This window comes from Labrus bergylta, chromosome 22 (assembly GCF_963930695.1).
Source record: "Labrus bergylta chromosome 22, fLabBer1.1, whole genome shotgun sequence".
NCBI classification, from domain to species: Eukaryota; Metazoa; Chordata; class Actinopteri; order Labriformes; family Labridae; genus Labrus; species Labrus bergylta.
This window is the reverse complement of record NC_089216.1, coordinates 20,186,158-20,208,374: the sequence shown is the minus strand read 5'-3', so window position 1 is coordinate 20,208,374 and position 22,217 is coordinate 20,186,158. Positions and strand designations below refer to the sequence as shown.

At 40.2% G+C, this 22,217-nt stretch overlaps 1 protein-coding gene across 1 annotated transcript in view; it reads left to right on the top strand.

Annotated features, from left to right (window-relative positions):
- Positions 1-21,615, top strand: part of chrnb1 (cholinergic receptor, nicotinic, beta 1 (muscle)) — a 29,615-nt gene extending 8,000 nt beyond the window's left edge. Inside the window, exons 6-11 of the mRNA XM_020645633.3 lie at positions 35-179; positions 306-491; positions 2,177-2,400; positions 8,636-8,811; positions 16,638-16,785; positions 17,032-21,615. Of these exons, the coding sequence (XP_020501289.2) occupies positions 35-179; positions 306-491; positions 2,177-2,400; positions 8,636-8,811; positions 16,638-16,785; positions 17,032-17,178 (1,026 nt within the window). The 3' untranslated portion in view covers positions 17,179-21,615. The remainder of the gene's footprint in view (positions 1-34; positions 180-305; positions 492-2,176; positions 2,401-8,635; positions 8,812-16,637; positions 16,786-17,031) is intronic.
- The last annotated feature ends 602 nt before the right edge of the window (positions 21,616-22,217 follow it).

Below are 22,217 nucleotides of genomic sequence, written 5' to 3'. Positions count from 1 at the left end.
GCTCTGACACTTCCCTGTTTTTTTCTGTATCCAGGTGAAATATTTTCCATTTGACTGGCAGAACTGCACCATGCAGTTTCGCTCGTACACCTACGACTCGACCGAGATCGACATTCAGTACGCACTGGACTCAAAAGGCAAGGAGATCAAGGAGATCATCCTGGACGAAGCTTACAGTGGTGAGAAACACTCAACAGGGGTGGATTAATACTTGAGCCATTGTCAAAGGAGGGTTTTATTTGTTTGCATTTTTTTATCAAAAGTCATCATTTTGCTTTTTCTAAATCCTTCAAATATCTCTGCAGAGGGAGGCGAGTGGCACATCACACACAAACCGAGCAGAAAGAACATGAATGACGATAATTACGAGGACATGACCTTCTACCTGATCATTGAGAGGAAGCCAATGTACTATGTGTTTAACATCATCCTCCCCTGCATCCTGATCACCATCATTGCCATCTTTAACTTCTACCTGCCTCCTGATGCAGGTATATCAACAATGAAGACAAATCAATACAAGCCGGTTTAATGTGGTCAGATCGTGAAGATGTTTACAGCTCTGTTGGTTTTGTGGGTGACTGATAATGCTCATGGTTTATGTTTGATGTTGCTTTGATAAGCATTATACTGCCCACTCTCTGAAACTGCTGATTTTCCACTTCTCAGTGGTGTTTGTGTGGCCTGGTTAAAACGTGCAATCACATATTTGTTTAATTGCTGGCACAAAGGGATTCAGTTTCAGATTAGAAAGTTAATTGGCTAAATCAATAAACTCCTAAATAAAAAGAAATAGAAATCACCCTATCACATATTGACCGTTATCTGCTTAAGACTGCACTTTGATCACACTCACAAGTTCAAACAAGATTCCTCTCAAATCATTTTTGTGTAAATGAATTATTTCAGTCTGTAGGTTTTCACCTGAGCTCTGCAGCAGGTCAGTAACTGTCTAAATCTTTGACTGGTGTGAGAACTCAACGTTGATTCTCAGGGAAAAAAATCACTTATATCTGAACCAGTTTGCTTGCCCACTTGCATCGCTGCAACACCTGTTGGTTTTGCCTGGCAACCTGAGAGGCAATATGGCTGTGTGGGGATGCCACATACTTCTCTGGTCAAAACAAAAACAAACCATTCCACACAGGACTCTAAACTGAGAGGGAGGACATACTGTCTGCTGCATTGTTGTCAGAGAAGACAGCACTTCAACATAGCATGTTTCCTTAATGTCTGATCATATAATATATTTTATAATTTAATTCAGTAGATATCTTACATGTTGGACCTTTAACGTCTTTTTCATATGAAAAGTAGCTAAATGATGTCGTAAAACTGACCCTCTCAGTGATGGCACTCCGGCCGGTTCACAATAAAAGGGGCCAAGCTGACTGTCATCTCCTGTGTCTGAAACACTCACAATTAACAAGAACCTCTTACAACCTTACTTTCAAACATCCAAACCAAAAAAAAGGAAATGGTTAAGATTGTGGTTAAGATACAGTTTGATCCAGACAGGAAGGTCCAGTCCACTTATCATTTTTCTCATCATAAAAAGAGACAGAGTAGGCTTTGGTGTATCACTGTGGGGAATTGTTTCTCAGAATACAGCTTCTTGCCCCTTAAACAGAAAAAAGTGCTGAAAATGAATGGTAATGAATGGGCAATTTCTTTAATGACTTTTGCGGCTAATCACATTTGTTCTTCCTGCTGTATTACCAGAGATCTGCTGGCATGTTGATCTTTGTGGTAATCCAGCGTGATGTGCCTCTGCTTTGATGATTACTTGATATCATGCAGTGCCCTAATGCCCATCAATCTCTTATTCCCTACCAAATATAACCAATCAGAGGTAAACACAGTTTTGTAAGTGACCACTGAATACACCTGGGAGAGCTTGCTCTACTGACCAATCAGCTTCACTTACAACAGGAGATGAATTTTCCATTAGTGTCATTACTGGTGAATTGCATGGAACAGCTGCAGCTCTCTCACAGTTAAAGGAGGGACAAAGCGTGTCCTGATAAAACAGACTTTAAGAACACACTGTAATCGTTTCTCCCTCAACTTGAATATATATTCAGCCCCAAGATCTTTTAAAATGATCTTAAGAGTTGAACAGTATTGCAGTGAAATAAAAATTTGGTCGTAATTTGTTATTTTTTCTCCCCATTAGGAGAGAAGATGGGTCTGTCCATCAACGTGTTGCTCACCCTCACTGTGTTTCTGCTGCTGCTGGCCGATAAGATCCCTGAGACTTCCCTGGGCGTCCCCATGATCGTCAACTACATCATGTTCACCATGATCCTGGTCACGTTTTCCGTCATCCTCAGCGTGGTTGTCCTTAACTTGCATCACCGCTCACCCAACACCCACCACATGCCCAGATGGATCCGCATGGTGAGGTCCCTGCATTCACATTTATATACAAACTTAGGGATGAATCTCTGATTTGAAAGTGTTGGTCTTTTTTTTACAGATTTACCAATGTGTAAGTGATAAGGAGGGGAGTCGAGTTCTTTGTTTGTGACCCTTTTTCTCTATTTATCTTGATATATTCATAGTATGTTAAAGGGGGATCCTACAACTCATTTGTTGTATAGGGTCTAGAAATATTACTCTTACTCTGACTTTTTATGATATTTGTGATTCCTTTGTTTGGTTTGTTTTCATCTGCTTCTCTCCAAGGCAGCATATATAAATATATATGGCTTTGTATACAAATCAAACGCATGCCTTTCACCTTTCACCAAAGGTATGGTCAACTACTTTCTCAATAAGTAGCAAAATATGCAAATTATGACTTCCTGTCTGATTATTCTGGACGCCCCATTCTCTGCACAGAGGACAGAGAACATCCAACTTGTTGTCAGCGCACACTTAGGCAACCTACACATTTGAAGGCACCATTATTAAATCATGTTTCAGAACAACATATGCTGCAAAAAAGGGAACTTCTTTTTCAGGGAAGGCCTTACCTATTTCAGTAAGACAATGGCTGTTTTGGAAACCGCCTACTATACTGATAGTACGTACTGATTTGGTCAAAATGTAGTGTGCATTATGCAAAGAAATTCAAGTTGCGCAGTATGCCAAAATACCCAGATGTTGTACTGACTCACTGATGTCATGTACTGTTACCCATAATTAAATGCACCAGGTCAGAGATCAAAATCTACAGATTTAACATAGATCTAAAAAACATATTGACCAATTTATTGGTATCACATTTTTTCTCTCCCTAGTATCGATATCGGTATTGGACCTGAAAATGTGTTCTTTGTTCACCTTATTATATATTTAATAACTTAAATAAGAGTTCTGATTTACTAACTTTGATAAATTACACAACATATATACAATTAACTATTAATAATAGCTATTATTAAAACGGGTATTGGATGAAAAAGCTCAACAACCATTTCGAAATCTTATGAACTTGCTGCCAACTTTTAATGAGATCCTGTTCAGACAATGAGCACGTAACCAAAGGAAAATTAAATAGGGGCACTAAATTCATTATGTGGACATGCACTGCCTCCATCTACACTCTAATTATGGCCTTGAATTCATTAATAAATGTAATGTTTAATTTTCTGACAATTCAGTGTGATGGAGGAAACCATACTTTAAGATTCAGGCGCACTGTAAGATTAAGTCGACACAGTTCCCTTACAACCAGCATGTCATGTTACACCATTAACCTCCATCACTGGCTGTTGCCCTTAATGTACATTATGTGCAGCTAATTAGAGGCCCGAGCAGCAGCAGCTTTATACTCTGCTCCAAGTTCTGTCACACTTCAAGTGAACTTCCACCTCGTACACATGGTTTAAAGAAACTACATGTAGGCTTCTTGGTTCTTGATTGATGGGAGAAACTGGCTTTAAAGGTTCAGATTTTTTCCCTTTCGTCTCTTCAGACCATCCTTGTCTTAATTTTGTGCAGAGAACATTGGTTTTAAATTCAGTTTTCTAAAGCTGCAGCTACATTTTATTTATAAGCGCTTTTAAAAACTCAAAGACACTTTACAATAGTTAAAACAGCACAGTAAGGACAGACTAACGGACATCGCAACATTACACACAAATCATATAGATAACAACAATAAAGGTAAACCACAGAAAACAGAAAAGACATCACAATCATACATTAAAAGCTTGTTTAAAGAGGTGAGTTTTGATCAGTGATTTGAAAGTAGGAGGGTCGGTGCAGTGTTGAATGTGTGTAGGGAGTGAGTTCCAGAGGGAGGGGGCAGCTATGGAGAAGGCTCTGTTCCTCCAGGTTCGGTGCTTGGTTCTAAGAGGGGGAGATAGGAGATTGGCTTTTGAGGAACAGAGGCTGCGTGCAGGAGTGTGAGGGTGAAGGAGAGCCGTGAGGTAAGAGGGGGCCTGTTGGTTAAGGGCTTTATGTGTGAGGAGAAGGATTTTGAATTGGATACGGTAAGGGACAAGGAGCCAGTGGAGATTATGCAGGACAGAGGTGATGTGTTCGTGTATTCGGGTGTGGGTGAGGAGGCGTGCAGCAGAGATTTGGATGTATTGAAGTTTATTAAGGACTTCAGATGATGTACCGAAAAGAATGCTGTTGCAATAGTCAAGTCTGGATGTGATGAATGCATGGATTAGTGTTTCAGCAGCAGAAAATGAGAGTAGTGGACGGAGGCGGGCTATATTTTTGAGGTGAAAGACGACGGTTCTTGTGAGCTGGGTGACGTGGCGGTCAAAGGAGAGCTGGCTGTCAAAGATGACTCCAAGATTGCGGATATGAGGGGAGGGGGAGAGGGTTGAGTTGTCTATTGTGAAGGAGAAGTTGTGAATGGAATTAGTGAGGGATTTAGGGTAGAGCAGGTTTCAGTGGTGATTGAATTGGTGGAGATGTAGAGCTGGATGTCATCGGCATAACAGTGGAAATGGAGACCATGCTGGCGGATAATGTTACCAAGGGGGAGCAAGTATATGATGAACAGGAGGGGACCAAGCACCGAACCCTGGGGGACGCCTTGGGACAAAGGAGCTATGGAGGAGGAGCAGTTATTGATGTTGATAAACTGTTGTCTGTCGGTGAAGTAGGATTTTAACTAGGAAAGAGCAGTGCCAGTGATGTTGAGTGAGTGTTCTAAGCGGGATACAATAATATTGTGACTTTGAGGAGAGCTGTTTCTGTGCTGTGCTGGGAACGGAAGCCGGACTGGAATGGTTCAAATAGATTATTGGAGGAGAGGTGGCATTTGATCTGGGAGGCGACAACACGTTCCAGTATTTTTGAGAGGAAGGGGATGTTGGAGATGGGGCGGAAGTTGCACATGCTGTCCGTATTGAGTCCAGGTTTCTTGAGGATGGGGACTCTGAAAACTCTGAAAACATCACAGACAGTGGGACTCAGGTGTTACACCCGTTGTAGACAGTCATGACTCACAGAGTTATTTTCAGAGGCTATACTTGATTTCTATTACATTTAAGTGTGAAAAATTGCATATAAAGCTTTTAATGCTGCATGTGATTTCCTCAAACCCCAGCAGGCCTTGTGTGGTGTAAGTCAAGGATGCTGTATGTTATTTTATTTGTGTATTTCAATTTGTATTAAATTTTTTAATCTGTATTTAATTGTGAAGGGACCGTCATTGTGACTAATTGCAGTCTTATTTGCAGATAACTAATCAAAGTGTGTTGAATGCTCCATATATTTTTCCACCCATGCAGTTTTAAGAAATAGAAAAGGACACTTTTTTCCGGCAGTGTTTCCCATCTTTGCTTCTTTTTGAACCATCTCCAATTTGACGGTTCCCTCCAGCATTTCAATTTCTGTCTCCTAACCCTGAAGTGGGGGTCTGAATCTTCTCCTCGGGTCACCTTAGCAGGGTCCTCTGGGTGTCAAGTTCTGCCTTTGGTTGCTTCCGGCTCCTTCTTGTGTCTAATAAGCGTGTCTCTCAGCTGCTTCACCTCTGCCTTGATGTTTCTTTGGATGCTCTACGCTGCTGTAATCACATCACTGTGGGTTCAGCTCCAGTCTGCCAGAGTCCCAAATACACAGAGCAGCAATGCTAACTGAGTAACAGCGGCCATCATTGTGATTAAAGGACTGCATAGTAAAGCTGAGCTCTCCATGGTGCAGTTTTATCTGAGTAATTCTCAGCTTAAAATGTGCCAGGTCTAATAAGTTTGACGAGTCAGTGAGAAAAAAATAATTTGACTGTCGGCTTTAACCAACAAATGTTTGAAATGTATTCCACAGTACAAATCTTTTTGTTTTCATTTAGTGAGATGATTATATGGTCACCTTGAATAGACTAATCTGTGTGTAATAACTCAGCATTTCATGGACCCATATGTAACCATTATCGTCTAGTCAAGAGAGGGCGCTATAGGGTGCTGCCCCACAACTCCCCACAAGGAGAATGATGACAAATCTTCACTGATAAAGATTTTTTAAATTAGTTTGAAATTAGAAATAGAATATACATGTGCATTTTTAAAACTGATCAGGTAAATACTATGCACTTGTTGAGTTAAATGTATAATATGCTATAAAAATGTAGTCTTATGTATGTTCTTCATGTCTAAAGTTACTGATTGGAGACTTGTTTACGATCTTGGGCGCTAACGCTACAGTCCTGGGCCTCTGTTGAGTCTCTTTATAAGTTGCACATGTGCATTTTCCCCTCTTCAATACAAGAGAAAGGCGCAGGAAAAATGTGCCCATGATCACATTACACACCATCACCGAAAAGCATGAAGCAGAGGGATACGTCCTATTAATTGAGACATAAAGAGCGAGTTGTGCAGTGTCACTGGATCAGAGCAGTAGAACAGACTAGACTAGATAACAATGCAGCAGGAGCAAAGTGCAGTTTTTAAAGTAGAGCCAATCAATGATAATGAAAACTACTTTGGCCATCTATCAACTGATGTGTGACAGTCAGATGAAGTGGCATTACTTCTCTGTTGGGGAGAAGGGAGAATCTTACCTAAGGTGTTATACCTTCAGCTTAAACTTTACTATAATATGTTCAACATTCACAAAGATCACCGCCTGAACTCTGATTATAAGTCAAGGTTTGACCGGTCTCCAAACAACAAGATGTTGTTTTAATTGAGCTCAACACTGCCAATTACCAACTTTACTAATTTATTACTCTTTACTGTTTGCCGGTTGCAAACAGTGATTGTATTCATGTCAAACATCCAGTAATCCACTATACAAAGTATTTCTCTCAGCTAGTCGTCTTATTTATGGGATTTCAAAGTTGGTTAGTCTGTTGGTCAGTATCATATTTAGAGTCCTGCTGCTCGCTTACAAAAACGGCTTATTCGTACTTGAAATCTATCATCCAGGTCTACACTCTCTCACGCCCTCTAAGCTCTGCCAATAAAAAGCTTCTCAAGTACAGCTGTTCACGTTCTCTGTGTTGGCATCTGTGTGTCCATTCAGACTTAAAGCTGTTTGTTTGCTCTCACTGACATTGTTCCCTTTTTTCTAGATCCTTGCTTGTGTTGTTCTAACTCTCTGATGTACGTTGCTTTGGATAAAAGCGTCTGCTAAATGAATTGTAGAAAAAAACTTTTTTGTGCAATTTAACAAAGACAGGTAAACTCAACTTTAACACCACATCATAGAGCCCTCTTTGTCCGGCAGCTGTGAGTACTATGTTTTCTCTTTGGGCAGATAGACAAGTGAGTCACAGTTTAGGAGATATTTGACCAGTTTTGTAGTGTACTGGGAGGAGGGAGATTCCAGATAAACACCAGTCGACCCATTTTTTTCTCGGAAACTGCAAAACAAGCCAAGCTGCTTCACCTCTTATTGCATCTCGATTGTAGATAAAGTACAGCATTATTCTTGCCGATGGGCTATTATTGGCATCCATCTGTCAATATGAGCAAGCCAAGAGTCATTTCAAAAGAAGGATATCCCAGTGCTCCAAGGCGCAGATAAAAGAGCCATTCACAGAGGCAAACAGCATTTATGATATTGATCAAGACTCACATTTGGCCTCATGATTTTCTGTTTTATCTGCAAGTCAACTTCCTCTGACAGCCAAGGGGCATTAACTGTTATATTAAAAGAGGATTTTCTTGACTTTCCTCAAGTTTTATTGTACAGTTATTTGAATTTTACACATCTGTGAGCTGTACAGTACGAGTGTGGTCCTTAACTCCAGGGCTTTGGGATCCAGAGTCTTTCCTCAAGGACACATGGAGAGGAGACATTGAGGAATTGGAATGCGTTACCCATTTGGTTTCCCCCCACCCACATCATTCAGCGGCAACTGTTCTCAAAGGTTATCTCACTGCTAAATTCAACATTTTGACTCATTTCTCACACTTAATAGGCGAATACAGGGCACACACATCCCAGCCGTCCCATAAATCATGGAACAGGAATCAAAACAAATGGATTTTTATTACCAGGGAAGATTTTTTTGGAGGTCTCGGAGAGGCCAGAGGCTATCGACTGAGAGTATGAAGTACATTTAAACAACCTAATGTTTCGTAATGTGTTATTGATGAGAAGGATTATACAGAAATAAATGCTGCAGCGAGTGTATTCATCTCTGAAGAAAACCAGTGAATTCAAATAACATCAGAGAAAGTGCAAAGAAACAGATTTCATAAAGATTTTCTTTTACTTTCAGATCTTCATCCACATGCTGCCTCCTTACCTATGCATGCTGCGGCCGAAGGTAGAGATCCCCCTCTCCCTGGAGACCGTGCCCCGCCGCGAGAAAAAGATTTTCGCCATCAGCAAAGGTGCTGATGAATACTTCATACGGAAGCCGGACTCATCCTTCCTGTTCCCCAAACCCAACAGGTGAGATTAGGCACACCCCGGGAACCAAGGTCACACCAGGAGTTTGTGCTAGGGCTTTGGAAATGTATTGATTGGGATACAATTTAATGTATCCATTGATAAATAGGGCTGCATGGTGTTGTGGTGGTTAGAGTTGTTGCTCTGAAGCATAACGCTAGTGATGTCACAATCATCCAACCATGATGTAGTTAGCTTGTCGCATAACGTTAGCTTTTTACTTCTGTCGGCCACATTAACGCTTCAAACATCATAAAAATGGTGTTCATCTGTGAAGATTATCCTGCTGAACAAAACGCCTACGCTTCACAAACGTGTGTTTGCCACAGAGCTTATTTTCTGAAATGATCCAAAATCCAATTAAAACATCCCATAGGAGAATTCTCGTTAGACCCCATGGAGATGCTACTTCTGGGTTGGCCTACAAAATTATGTTATATGGTTTGTTCTCTATTTCGCCCCGTTTCCACCAAGTGGTTCGGTTTGGTTCAGTTCAGTTTGGTACGGTAAACCCTGATCTTGCTTGCGTTTCCACAGTCGTCTGTACCCTTATTTGGTAAGTGGAGTGTAAGCCAGATTGAGATAGCTGCTACAAAACAGTGTGACATCATAGCAGCCCAACACAGTGAAGCCTGCTATTACCTTTGTTCAACAAAGAAGAACAGGGACACAGTAAACAAAAGTTCCCTTTAGGGTCGGCTCTGTAACCTTTGCACCCCAACAGAAGGGTACCAAAAAAGTAGGACGGTACAGATTTCTTATTTTGGTACCATTCCCAACTTTCGATGGTGGAAACGCCAATAAATGGGAACCGTACTAAACTGAACCAGACCGCTTGATGGAAACTGGACTTGTATGTCAGCCCTGTGATTGACTGTCTACCAGTCCAGGATGAAAAATTAATTTCAAGTACCATATACTGTTCTACCCCTGCATGTACAGGAGCACCACATGTACACTCACGGCTTTAACTTTAAACTTTGTGCTCTTGTATTTTCTAATCCACATCAGCAGCTGTGACGCATGTTATATGGAGTAGGAATAATGTTCTATGGTAGAAGTGATTAAAAATACATTAAGAGTAAACTGATAAAAAAGTGTTAGAGAGCACTATGAAATTCAATTTATGGTTTATGTATCACTTCCTGTGTTTATTATTCATAGAGTTTCAGGTTATTGTAGCGGGTTATCTTTGAAGTCAGCTCGCCTGCCCTAAGCCTGCATCAATTTGTCTTTCCAAATCTAACTTTTATTTAACATGAATAAGCTTAACCAAGCATAACACCTTAAATACAGGACAGTATTTTTATCACCCAACTACAAATGATCTTCTTTTCATTCAAATCTATGGTATATATCCATGACTCATGTTGATACACTGAGGGTCATTTCTGCTCCTTGCTGAAGTAGCACCTTTTCACAGCTTGCAGTTAACGCTGCATTGATTGTCCTTTCTGGTGCCTTTGTGAAGTGAGATCTGATCGGGAAAAAATGTTGCCAAAGCATCTGGAGGTTTACCTGTTTCCAGTTTGATTACCTGTCTGCCAGGTCATGCATTTTTGCTAGTTATAGCAGATACTTATAGTTGAAGAGAGACAGGAAATGTGGGGAGAGCGCATGCAGGATGACATGCATCAAACTGCCACGGCCTTGAGTTGAACCACCTTTGAGGGTGCATCTAAAATGTGTCCAACCGGTCACATGTCAGCTAACTTGAAACTGCAGTTTACACTCAAAATAAACAGATTCTGATGAGTAGCAATAAAGGTGTCAAATAATTGACTAAGTGCAAAAACTGCAATTCTTCCATTTTCAAAATTTGTGATAAAAATCTGCAGAAACATCAGACCAGTCAAGTCATTAAAAAAGTAGAACGAAAGACCTGAAAGCTCCCGAGAATTTATGCCAAATTTAAAACCTACATTGATGAAAATTATCATGCAAATTCCTGATAGTTTAAAATCTTTGAAATTTGCAAAAATATTGATGAACAGAACTCCTAAAATTCACATGGAGAACAAGAAATTACTGTAAATTTGATTTCATGATTACATTCCTGAAAAGATTCTTGAAAATGTATATTGTAAGGTTCTGAAAATTTCTGTAGAAATTCCCAAAAAATTCCCAGGAAAAATTTCAGGAAAGTTTCACAAATTTTCTACATAATGTTATTTATGATTTTTTTTGTTGACTAAAATTTTAAACAATAGTTTCTGAAAATTCATGAAACATTTCTGATGAAAGTTTCAAAGAATTCCTGATATTTTTCTTGAAAATATCCAATAAAGATTCCTAAAAAAATCTTTGAAACAGTTTTGGTCTTTATAGCGAGACATCAACTTTGATTGTTTAAAGTTATGCATAGATTAAAAAAATAAGGACCTCAACTTCATGCCATGTTGTAACTGTTTGCCAGACTACCGGCCTGCCTCAGCTCCGACTCTTACCTCATTTTCACTCATTCTAGTTACCAGCAGTAAGCATTTCCAATATGGGGACCACCATCGGATACTTTCAGAATATCTTTTTGGAAAAATTGGTCAAGTCACCATGACTACCTCTAATATTTCCGCAGTCTGTGGTCTTAACACACAAGCTAAAGTTCTAGTTTATTTGTGTGTAAACATATCTTCACATGTAAACATGTCATGTAGAAAACGACCTTATACCCTTTTGGTTTGGACTGTGAGAGTTTTTAGTCACGATTGCAATTTCCACAGAAACTTTCAAAATGTAAAACTGTGGCAGTATCGTGCTACTAAATACCAAAAGAAAGATTTTCTTGTTAAGGTGTCACAGCCTCTGTGAGACATTTAACTTCAGAACCCAAACACCTCAAGTGAAACCCACTCTAATGATTTCCTTCTTTGACTTTAACAGTTTGATGCCCCTTAAGCTTGTTGAGGAAGGAGCTGGATTTCGGCCAAAGTTTGCGCTTAAATTGGCAACAGAAGCTTTCTATCAGTGTAGTTGCAGTCTCTATTTGTTGTAGAAAGGAAACGGGTCACCTTGCTCAGTTGAATTTGGTGGAAAGAGGAATTGTACATCCCAGGAAAAAACATTCACTTTGTGACATCTTTAACCAGCACACTGTCCTTGCTGCTCTATTAATACACACTGAAATGCTTCCTCACAGTCTGTGGCCGTCCCTGCCTCTCTATCTGTCTCCACCTCCCTGTGAGGACTGAAATCTGTCCAGTGGGAACGGCTAGAGGCGGCAGAGAATCATTGCTAAAATAATAATGACCCGCACAAATCGACTAGGACACATTAGGAGCGGGCCACTGCTCGTCTAGGTGTTAGGATGGGTGACAGAAGAAGGAGGGCGGGGGGGCTCTTTTCAAGCTATTTGATGATACAGCAGAATCTCTCTTGGGCCTACACGTACTCACACACTCTTAATTGGGTTTAGTGCATGTCTTGGCACCAGACACAGCCAGTTTTAGTTGAATTAGTCTCCTGAACAGTCATTTACTTCTCGCTGATGAAGTGCTACTTTGAGCCACGTAGGAGGTAAAGGGAGGAGGGGTCAAAGTGTCCTCTCTCTCTTTGTTTTGCTCTATCTCCCTCTCTTGTCTCTCCATCTCTCTGTCTGATGAGGCTCTTCCTCTCTTAGGTCACAGCCTCTCCACCTGCATCACACACACACACACACACACACACACACACACACACACACACACACACACACACACACACACACACACACACACACACACACACACACACACACACACACACACACACACACACACACACACACACACACACACACAGGAATAACAGCGACGGTGCATCGTAAACTCCCAATCTGCTCCATGAAATACAAAGCAGCTCTTTGCTCTGCCCTGGCTGTCAGTTTACACTTCATTTTAATATTCTAAGAAAAGACACAGTGTCATACTGCCCTCTGGTGGAAAGCCACCTCACCTGCTCCCCTCTATCTGGGATTTTTTGTTGTTAGGATCTTTAAAAAGTGAGTGAAATAGGTGTTTAATATTCCAGGTGTTTCATTAAAAGACAGATGTTGGTAGAAGCCACAGTGCAGCTGTTCTGTGAGGGTTTATTTGTCAAATGTTCAAGTGTCTTTTGACAAGGTCGTAGTCAAAGTGGAGAAGAGTTTGAGCTACTGTTTTTATGACATGTGTGATATATCTTTACACTGTGTATCTGTTCCTCTCACAGGTATACACAACACACACACCCAACTCCACCCCACACACACTCTTGACTTTTTAAGAACTGAAAATATAAAAAATCTATACAGCAATTTCTTGACTTGACATTTTGACTAACGAAGATGTAAAGCCTCACTTTTTTTTTAAAAAGACACTCAAAAGGAAAAAAAAAGATCATAAACATAAAGTTGTGCAGAAGAGACACAAATCGGTGCAATAAAAATGGATTATGATTTTATCTTCCTCATTTAGGGCGCTCCGCTGACAGTCAGCATTACAAAGGGTTTGGCACATACTTTACATGGTGGAGTTAAAGTTAAAGTTTTTACTTAAAAGTAGAAGAAAAAAAAAAGAAGAATAGTGTGAGAGAATCGTGATCTCAGTTTTCAGGGAGAAAAATCGTGATTCACATTTTAGCAAGAATCATGGAGCCCTAATATTGTGTGAGAGGCATTAATTGCACACACAAATGCCCCTCCCCCCACAGACTGTCGAAAGTCAGAATGCCCCAGAATACAGAAAGCATTATAGGAGAGAACATTACACTTATAAAGAAACTGATTGAAATGAATAAATGATAAATGGCCTTGAGCTTGTAAAGGTCTTTTCTAGTCTTCTGACTACACATCAGACATGTGGCTGCAGGAGCTCTAGGGAAATACCTACACAGGTACAGGACAAGATCAGCCAAGAGATGAGACGTACCAGTTTGTCCACAGGGGGCGTTAAAATCAACACAAAGGAGCTTTAATGTTGACCTAACACAGTTTCTGTATTTCTGTGTTAACAGAACACAGTGATGGATTACTTCAGGCATTTCAGGTGTGCACAGTGTTTTAGACTTTCCTGCAGAAGAGGCATCATTTCAGCTGCTACTGTCTGTAGTGCAAAGCAAACAACCACATGTTTGAATGTACAGAATAAAAAATCAACCTTTAATTTCAGCGACAATGTCAGTTGTGAGCATGTGATGTCCTGCAGAGACAGTCGTGCTGTATCACTACTTAAAGGCAAAAAGATTGTTAGAGCTCTGTGTCTGATGCTCGACTGGAGGCAGCTAATGGAAATCTATGTGTCATTGCTCAAGGACACTCCGTGTGATTATTTATAGAATTGCAGTCGGGAGACGGATCAGAAAAAGGTTGATGAGTAATGCTGAGAGTTCCTTCTGAAAATACTACGTTAAAGCAACTTCTGTGGATTTTGTGGACTTTTTTCCACGGCAAATATTCACAATAAGGGATACTTTTGACTGTAAACAGACAGCAGGAGGGGGTGTTCTGTGAGAAAACACTTTGTATTCATGTACAAGAAAAGATTAGAAGAGAGAAAAGATGTACTGCTGTCCACCAGGGGGCACCAAAAACAACACAACCCGACTGTTCCGTCAAACATATGAAAGTAAAGCCAGGTGCAAAAAAAGGAACAGGAGGAAATGCTCTGCTAAATAAAAGTTGTTGGTAATGCTGTACTTTAGTGTGGAGAATCAGCTAACACAAGCTAATTATTATGTTAAAGAAGAAAACTTTATCACAACAGGTACAACCAAGTTACCTGCATCACTTTGACCGTCAGTAGAATGTTATAGGATAGAAGTAGTGGTGTGGATCTCTCCATTCACAAGGTGATTTGATCCTCTAGAACTACGATCCAATTCAGTTACAATATGGAACCATTTGGTGCGATTTGATTGAATTTGAACAAGTTAACAAATTCAATTCAAAGTAATTTTTTCACTTAATGAAATAGCATGTCCTTGTGTTTATTACTTTTTTAAGAGACAACTATCGGGCCTTCTGTAAAAGACAACTATAGTGACATTATGTATCTGATGTGAAGTCCTTATGACACACCTGCCCAGGTGTCTCACTTTGACTGGTAGTTGGGGCAAGACATTTATTTTTGTAACCAACACAGAAATCTTAGCTCTGCTGTTGTTACACTTTTAGGGCTTTGTAAACCTCTGCTTACACCTAATTCCTCCAAGAGGCAAAAATCAAAGCCAGATTAAATTCATAATTTAATAAATTCTCTGTACTCTAGTACGCTCATAAGAAAATTATCCATTTGTTTAACTAGACTCAAATGTATGAATTCCTGTCACGAAAACTGTCCCTTCCAATGCCACCATTAGATAGTAAACCTTAGCCATACATCAAGTTATGGACGATGTGACTTTAGAGAGTTGTACCTGTAGAAAGTGTTAAATATTCGGGTCTGCTTGGGCTACTGTTTGCTTAAGTTAGCGTCCTAGCACAGGATCGGCTTTGCCATTTTAACAGATGAGATTCTTCATTCTGTTGATGGTTTAATCGCTTTTTCTGCAAAGTGTACAGAGTGGCAGAATTTAGTAAATTTGTCTTTGGTCATTTGAAATCCAAAAGACTTAATTTCCCTTGAAGGTATTTTGGACGTTGTTATTTTACGTATGTCTTTACACCGCTAGAAATAAGTGTGCCAGGGGTGCTGGCGGCACAGTGGTTAGTGCGCGTGCCCCATGTATGGAAGCTGTAGTCCTCCAAGCGAGCGGCCCAGGTTCGGATCTGGCCTGTGGCTCCTTTGCTGCATGTCATTCCCCACTCTCTCTCTCTCTCCCTGATTTCTGACTGTATCCACTGTACTATCTCTCCAATAAAGGCACAAAAAGCCCAAAAATAAATATAAATAAATAAATAAATAAATAAGTGTGCCTATAATTCAATTCTGGCTGATATTGTTCTGAAGAACATTCTTTCAGATTTCAGACAAATACATCTCCTAAGCTCTTGATTTAATATATCTGACTTTGTAAGTTTTGATTTTGTATAGTGTAGTTTGACCTTTTAATGTGGAAAGTTATTAGTGAAATTAGACTGAATGTACCACAGCAACCTTCCCAAAGCTCCAACAAATACTGGCTCACTTTGGCAGCTCACAGTTGGTTATTGAGGGCAAGGAAGTCAACACTAACACATACATTTCAGTTTGGCAAAAAGCATATACATAAATATGCACACTGTGGGTTTTTATAGCCAGTGCAGCCCAGTCAGCAGATCCAGAGCGGTGATACCACACTGGCAAAACAAGCCCGGGGTGTTCCATTGACCTTGTCTTTATTTATTTCTGAATAACAGGAAAGTGTGAGGAAGGTGTGCAACATCCCTTATGAAGCCTTGATTATTGTACATCTTTAAATCAGTCTGGGCAGAGATGTTTTATTATATTTCTACTAGGGACTTTCCTGGCGACTAATTTCCCTGTTGTTTAACCAAATTAAAATGTAGACTATTCGACTAGTCTAGAGTTAAGGAAACTGCTAAACCATTGAATTATATATGGTGCATGGACAAAGCCTCAGTGACGTCACCCATTTGTGACTTTTGAAGACAATCAATGGCGTTTGCCATATTGGAAATGCTGTCTCAATCCTACTTTGGGTCAACCTTGTAGCAGTCAAAGAGCTTGAGATAAAGCAGGCCGTAAGCTTCCTAAAAAACAGCTACAACAAACGCACCAGTTTGATAAGCCATGCCCCTTATTATGAATAACTCTTATCTCTTTAATTTTCCCTGCATCAATCCTGAGATCTTTTTTTTGTTATTTCAAACACTGTGTTTGCTTGCAGAGACATTTCCGTGAGAGTAATGTGTGTTTCTGTGTGTTGCCCTGCAGGTATCATCCAGAGGGCATGTGTACAGATCTGAGGAAGTTCATCGACGGCCCCAGCAGCTACCTCACGCTGCCTGACGAGCTCAAGTCAGCCATAGAAGCCATCACGTATATCGCTGAGGCTCTGCAGGCTGAGAAGGACTATGAAGCTGTGAGTTTACTTTTATGATGCTCTTCCATCTTTTCTCTCTTACTCCTGTTTATTTTTTTAAAGACCTTTTTTATTCCTGACTTATTCCGGGTGATTATTTGGTTTCTGATCTCTGCTATTTCCTCTTTTTTTCCCTCTTGTCTGTCTTCTCCCATCCTCTCGTTACTCCTTCCTTACATCACTTTCAAACCTCCCCTTCTTCCTCTCTTGTTATGTTTACTTCGTCATCCATTCATCCCGGTCCAGCTGAGGGAGGAATGGCAGTACGTTGCCATGGTGGTGGACCGAATGTTCCTCTGGATCTTTGTCGTCTTCACCACTGTGGGCACCTTGGCCATCTTTGCCAGTGCCAGCTTCAACCACACACCCACTGACCCCTTCAAATCCACCTGAAGCAGTGTCTGGTTGTCTGGTTTTCTACACACATTTCAAATGAGATGGGAAATAAATAAATACATGTATTAAACTGGTTCTCTGGGTCAGAAACACAAAACACAACTCCTGTTTTTAAAGTTTAACTCAAAGTGCAGTTGGGCCGTTTTCCACGCATTCAAGGAGAGTCATATATACAACGGATGTGTCTGCCAGGCGGGGTGCTGAGTGTCCAGTAGTTTGTCAATCTTAGATAGAGCTCTTAAACCCTAAAAATGCTGCATTGATAATCATTATCTTAAAATTAGCATCACAACTAGGGCCCGACCGATATGAGGTTTTTTGGGGCCGATATCGATATTGGAAAGATAAGAAATCCGATACCAATATATCGGCCGATATCTTTCTTAGATCCATGAAATAGGTAGATGTAAATTTGCAGAAAATCCAGTAATATCAGCGCGTATCTGTGATAAAATGCTAATATGCTAATATCGGCTGATATTATCGGCTTGACGATTAATCGTCGGTCTCTAATCACAACTCTGACTCAGTTCGATAACGTGACCTACTTTTAGGCCACTTCTTTATGGCCAGTCCCCGTGTCGCCCCCTGGTGCTACAGCTGAGTGATAGCTGGCCTCCATCATGATGCCCTTGGTTACATATAAGTGGCACTTCTACTTTTATAGACATATTTTGGTATTTAAAGAAATAAGACAATCCCACTTTTTTCAGGTGTAATTCAGGAAAATAAACCCGGTCTTATATTCTGAAGAATAAGGTAATCCAACACTTTACTTCTTGGTTATATGAAAGGCAAAGACTTTGATTTAATAAATGTAAGGGTCCGAGTTGGACCATGTACCTACCCTTAGAACATTGCCTCTTTTTGACCAGCTGAGGTCTCTAAAATTGTGTGCAGCTGTCAAGATGCCTCTGCAGTGTCTTCTCCGTTCAACTTTAATTTGCAAGAGAATGCAAATGAATGAACATCTTGAGGTTTCTCAGCTGAATGAGCAACAGTATCGAATAACTTTGAAGCCTCAGTGTTCATGGTTTAATTACATGAATACGTCTTCAGGCTGACAAGACAAAGTTGGACAGATTTCTTGATGAAGATACTTTAGGAGCCAAAATTAGACAATGTGTGTCAGAATTGATTAATGCATGGAATTAGTCAACCAAGCCAATGTTCCTGTATTGTATAGTGTGTGTATTGAGACATAAAACTCAGCTTTTGTTGTGGTTTTTAGTGTACTATGGGCCAGATTTACTCAGCTCCCAATTAAAGATTACTAAATTGCATGTTCACTCCAAAAGTTTGCACGTTTGGTTGGTGGGCGTTTTGCGGGTGATCTACTAAGAAAATTTGCGTGAATGACACCAGGTGCAAACCTTGTGGAGGCAGAACTATTTAAGTTAGGCTGTTGCATGTTCTACTGGTTTACATCACAGAGAGCTTGGACAGAAAGCAGGATGACTGCAAGCGCAAAATAGGTATTAGTGGGAGAGGCAAATAAACGCACAATACTTTCAAGTTATAGGAGATAAATCTCAATATTACAAAGAAAATTTTGGTTATAAGAAAACATCGGCATTAAACAAGGCCTCTCTGTTCTTCCCTTAATCTTAAGAATGAAGTGTCAAACATTGTGCAGGAGGTGCGCACTGTGTCCTCTGTGGTGCTCTACACGCGGGCCGTTGTTACGCACCAGATAGCTGGCCAGCGCTGTGTCTGATTGGACATAAATGTTCTGGAAAAAGGTATCGAAGACGGGGGTTCAAACAGTGGTGAGGTCCCCCAGTCCAAGCGTCCTACAGAGTAGCAGCAGCTTTAGAGGGAGTTGACGAGCGCACTATGGAGAGGAGCGCACCAGAGGGGGCGAGCTGGGGGAGAGACGTGCGACCCGAGAAAAAGGAAATCCCCAGTTTAAAATATAATGTTGGTGAAAAGAGGGAAATAGGAAGACATAAATGTCAATGTTGAAATTCTATAGAATTCAGAGGCTGTGGATGTTCAGTTTTGTTTGGCTGTAGGCTATGGCAACAATAGCCTGTAGTTTAATCATGGTGTTTCTCTTCCTTAACGATTAGAATACTGAATCAAATAAAAAAATAAATGCATGCCATTTATTTTTCTGTCATTTGAAACATGTAAACACTTGTGGGGAATAACACGATCTTTATGTCTTCTTTTATTGTGCCTATGTCTCCTCCTAACTTCAATAACAGCAGCCTGTTGTGTGTAACACTGGTCTCCTGGATTAGCACGTTCCTTTCAAAGGTGTTAAATTCAGACACCGTCACAATCACCGTAATTTTTGCCAGGTTTGGTAGATCATAATGCGTGTACTAACTTAACTTGTTTGCATTTTCTCCTCCCAGTATTTTGCACGTTAGGGCAGAAACGCCCCATATTGCATATTCATTAAGTCAAACGTACTAAATGGACAATGCGTGTTGTTTTGCTCATATGAAAGACGCAATCCTCACTGCACGCCGTTAGTAGATCAGATAACACTTTTTTTGCTGGTGGTATCAAGTTTGCACACATTTTAAGACACGCAAACCTTTAGTAAATCAGGCCCTATGACTTATAGGTCCAGGGTTTGATATTCCAATGTGGTGTTCACACATAAACACCAAGAGAAGCCAGATGCTATAACAAGCAACGCTGCATGCCTTTCATTTCCCTGCGATAGAATGTGCTGGAGCGTGGCACATGCTTCATGGATATTTCTGCTACCATAGTAATCCTCTTTGTATTTTCAGCCCTATATTTTAGCATGAGAATATTCTTATATTGGACTGCGGAGTAGAATGCCAACTCATTTCACCAGCTGCACCAATAGCCTGTGGAATTCCCATTATGTAGGAGACATCGGGGTCATCCTAATGTTCCCAGGGTCCTATGTGTCCAGGGTCATATGTTAACCATCATTTAAAAAGATTAATGAGGGGTTCATTTGTGTATTCATTTAAGAAAAACTCAAGGTGTCTGGTTGATTCACATGCAATTTGAGTGACAAAAGTCTGTCAAACCAACCTGATTTCACCAATAAACTTGAAAAGAGCTCAACCTTTTGAGAGTGCATTTCAAGTGCAGTAGGGTAGGGGAAAACAAAACAAAATCTCCACATACATTATTATTTTAATCTAAATAAGAACTGAATGTTACGTGCAGAATCCGCATGATAGAAGTTATGTTGAGTATGTTCGGTTTTAACAAGTTATGAAATGTACACTTTACAGACACCACATTGTGTTGCATAATATGTTAGGTTGCACATGTTAAATTACATAGGTCACATTTCATAGGTTGCATTGTGTACCTTATGTCCATAAGTTACGTTGCATTCACCACCTTGAATATGTTACAATTCATATTTTACGTGCGCGTTATGTTGTATACAACACGTTGTATATGTTACATTGCATAAGTTAACTTGCATATTTTGTTGTGCAGATTAAGCGGTATACATTGCATATGTTTCATTGCACATGTTTCATTGAATGTGTTTCATTGCATACTTTGTGTGCACGTAATGTTGCATACATCACTTTGTTTATGTTTCATTGCACATGTAATGTTATGAAGATGAGGAAAAACTACTAAGAAAATCAGTTGAGAACTAGGTCAGTTAAGTAACATATGTCACCAGTAAAAAAAATGAAAATAAGTCAGTGTTGACTTCCCATCTCACATGTGACTCGAACTCTGGTCCTGTGTTTGTATGACTCATCCTTAGCCACTTACTACTATACCAGCAGTCTGTATAGCTCTTCATACAACTTCCTCTAGAGGATTTGTGTGTCCACCACATTTACAGATCTTTATTGACTTTGGGCAGATGTGTCTCAAAGGTAGAGTCGGTCGTCTCTCAACTAAAAGGTTGAGGATTAAATCCTCAGCTCATGCAGTCACATGTCGATGTGTTGTTGGGAAAGACACTTTCCACTTTGCCATCAGTGTGTGAATGTAGTGAATTGGTTAGGTGTGACTTGTGATGTAAAAATCACTTTGAGTACTCAGAAAAAAAACACTTTACAAGCTCAAGTCCATTTACTCTTACTTTTCATTTAACAAATTCTCCTCTGGGGCCGACACTTTATTTCTATACATCACACGCCTTTATCAAGTAAAGCTGTGGTAAGAGGCCAAGGCTGTTCCTGACTATTTTGTGAGACCATTATGGTTCTGCCAACGTGGAGATATCAATGCCAAGACACCCCTCTTGCCCACATTTTGAAGGCGTAGGTTTTAAGAAGTAGAACATCAGTAGAGATTATATACAACCAAGGGACATTTACTCAAAGCTGTGCTGAAAACTGCCTCTCCTTCTGAAAAAGTCTCCTTGACCCATCTCATTAAGAGGATATTAAGTAGGGGAACATACGACCCTGGCAGCTTAGAGCCCTGGGAGCATGGAAATGCTGCTCCGGCAATCTCCACACATGCTTTCAGATTCTGTCACATGACTCAAACACACACCGTCACCTCCTAATCTTGTGCTTTCATTTTGTTTGTGTTTTTTAAATAAAGATCTGACAGGAGGATATCAAAGGCTGCATCTGTTGTCAGTATGTTGTCGGGAGAGTTGCGACCCTTTGCTCCGTCACCTGCCCTCTCTGCTATTAATAATCCCTAATAATCCTACATACACACACACATACACACACACGCACACACACACACTGTAACTGCTTACAGACAGGATTGCATGGGCTTCCCTGATAGTTCTGTGAATAAAGACACTACTGCATTTATGCAGAGTTAGCTAATACTGCACTCATTCCCAACAGCTCATTGTGTCAATGATACTTAAGTATTATAGACCTGGCTGCAGGATATTTTTATTTATTTATTTATTTTACAGGGACATTGCATGTTAAAGAGCCCATATTCTGCCCTTTTTGGGGTTCATATATTTAATCTATGTACCTACTTTTGTACGTTCACAATAGCTAAAGTTCTAAAAAAGTGTCTGTTTTCATGTAGTGCTCCTCCTTGCTCCCTCTACGCTCTGAGTCCGTCAGCTACGCTCTGTTGAGCCCACA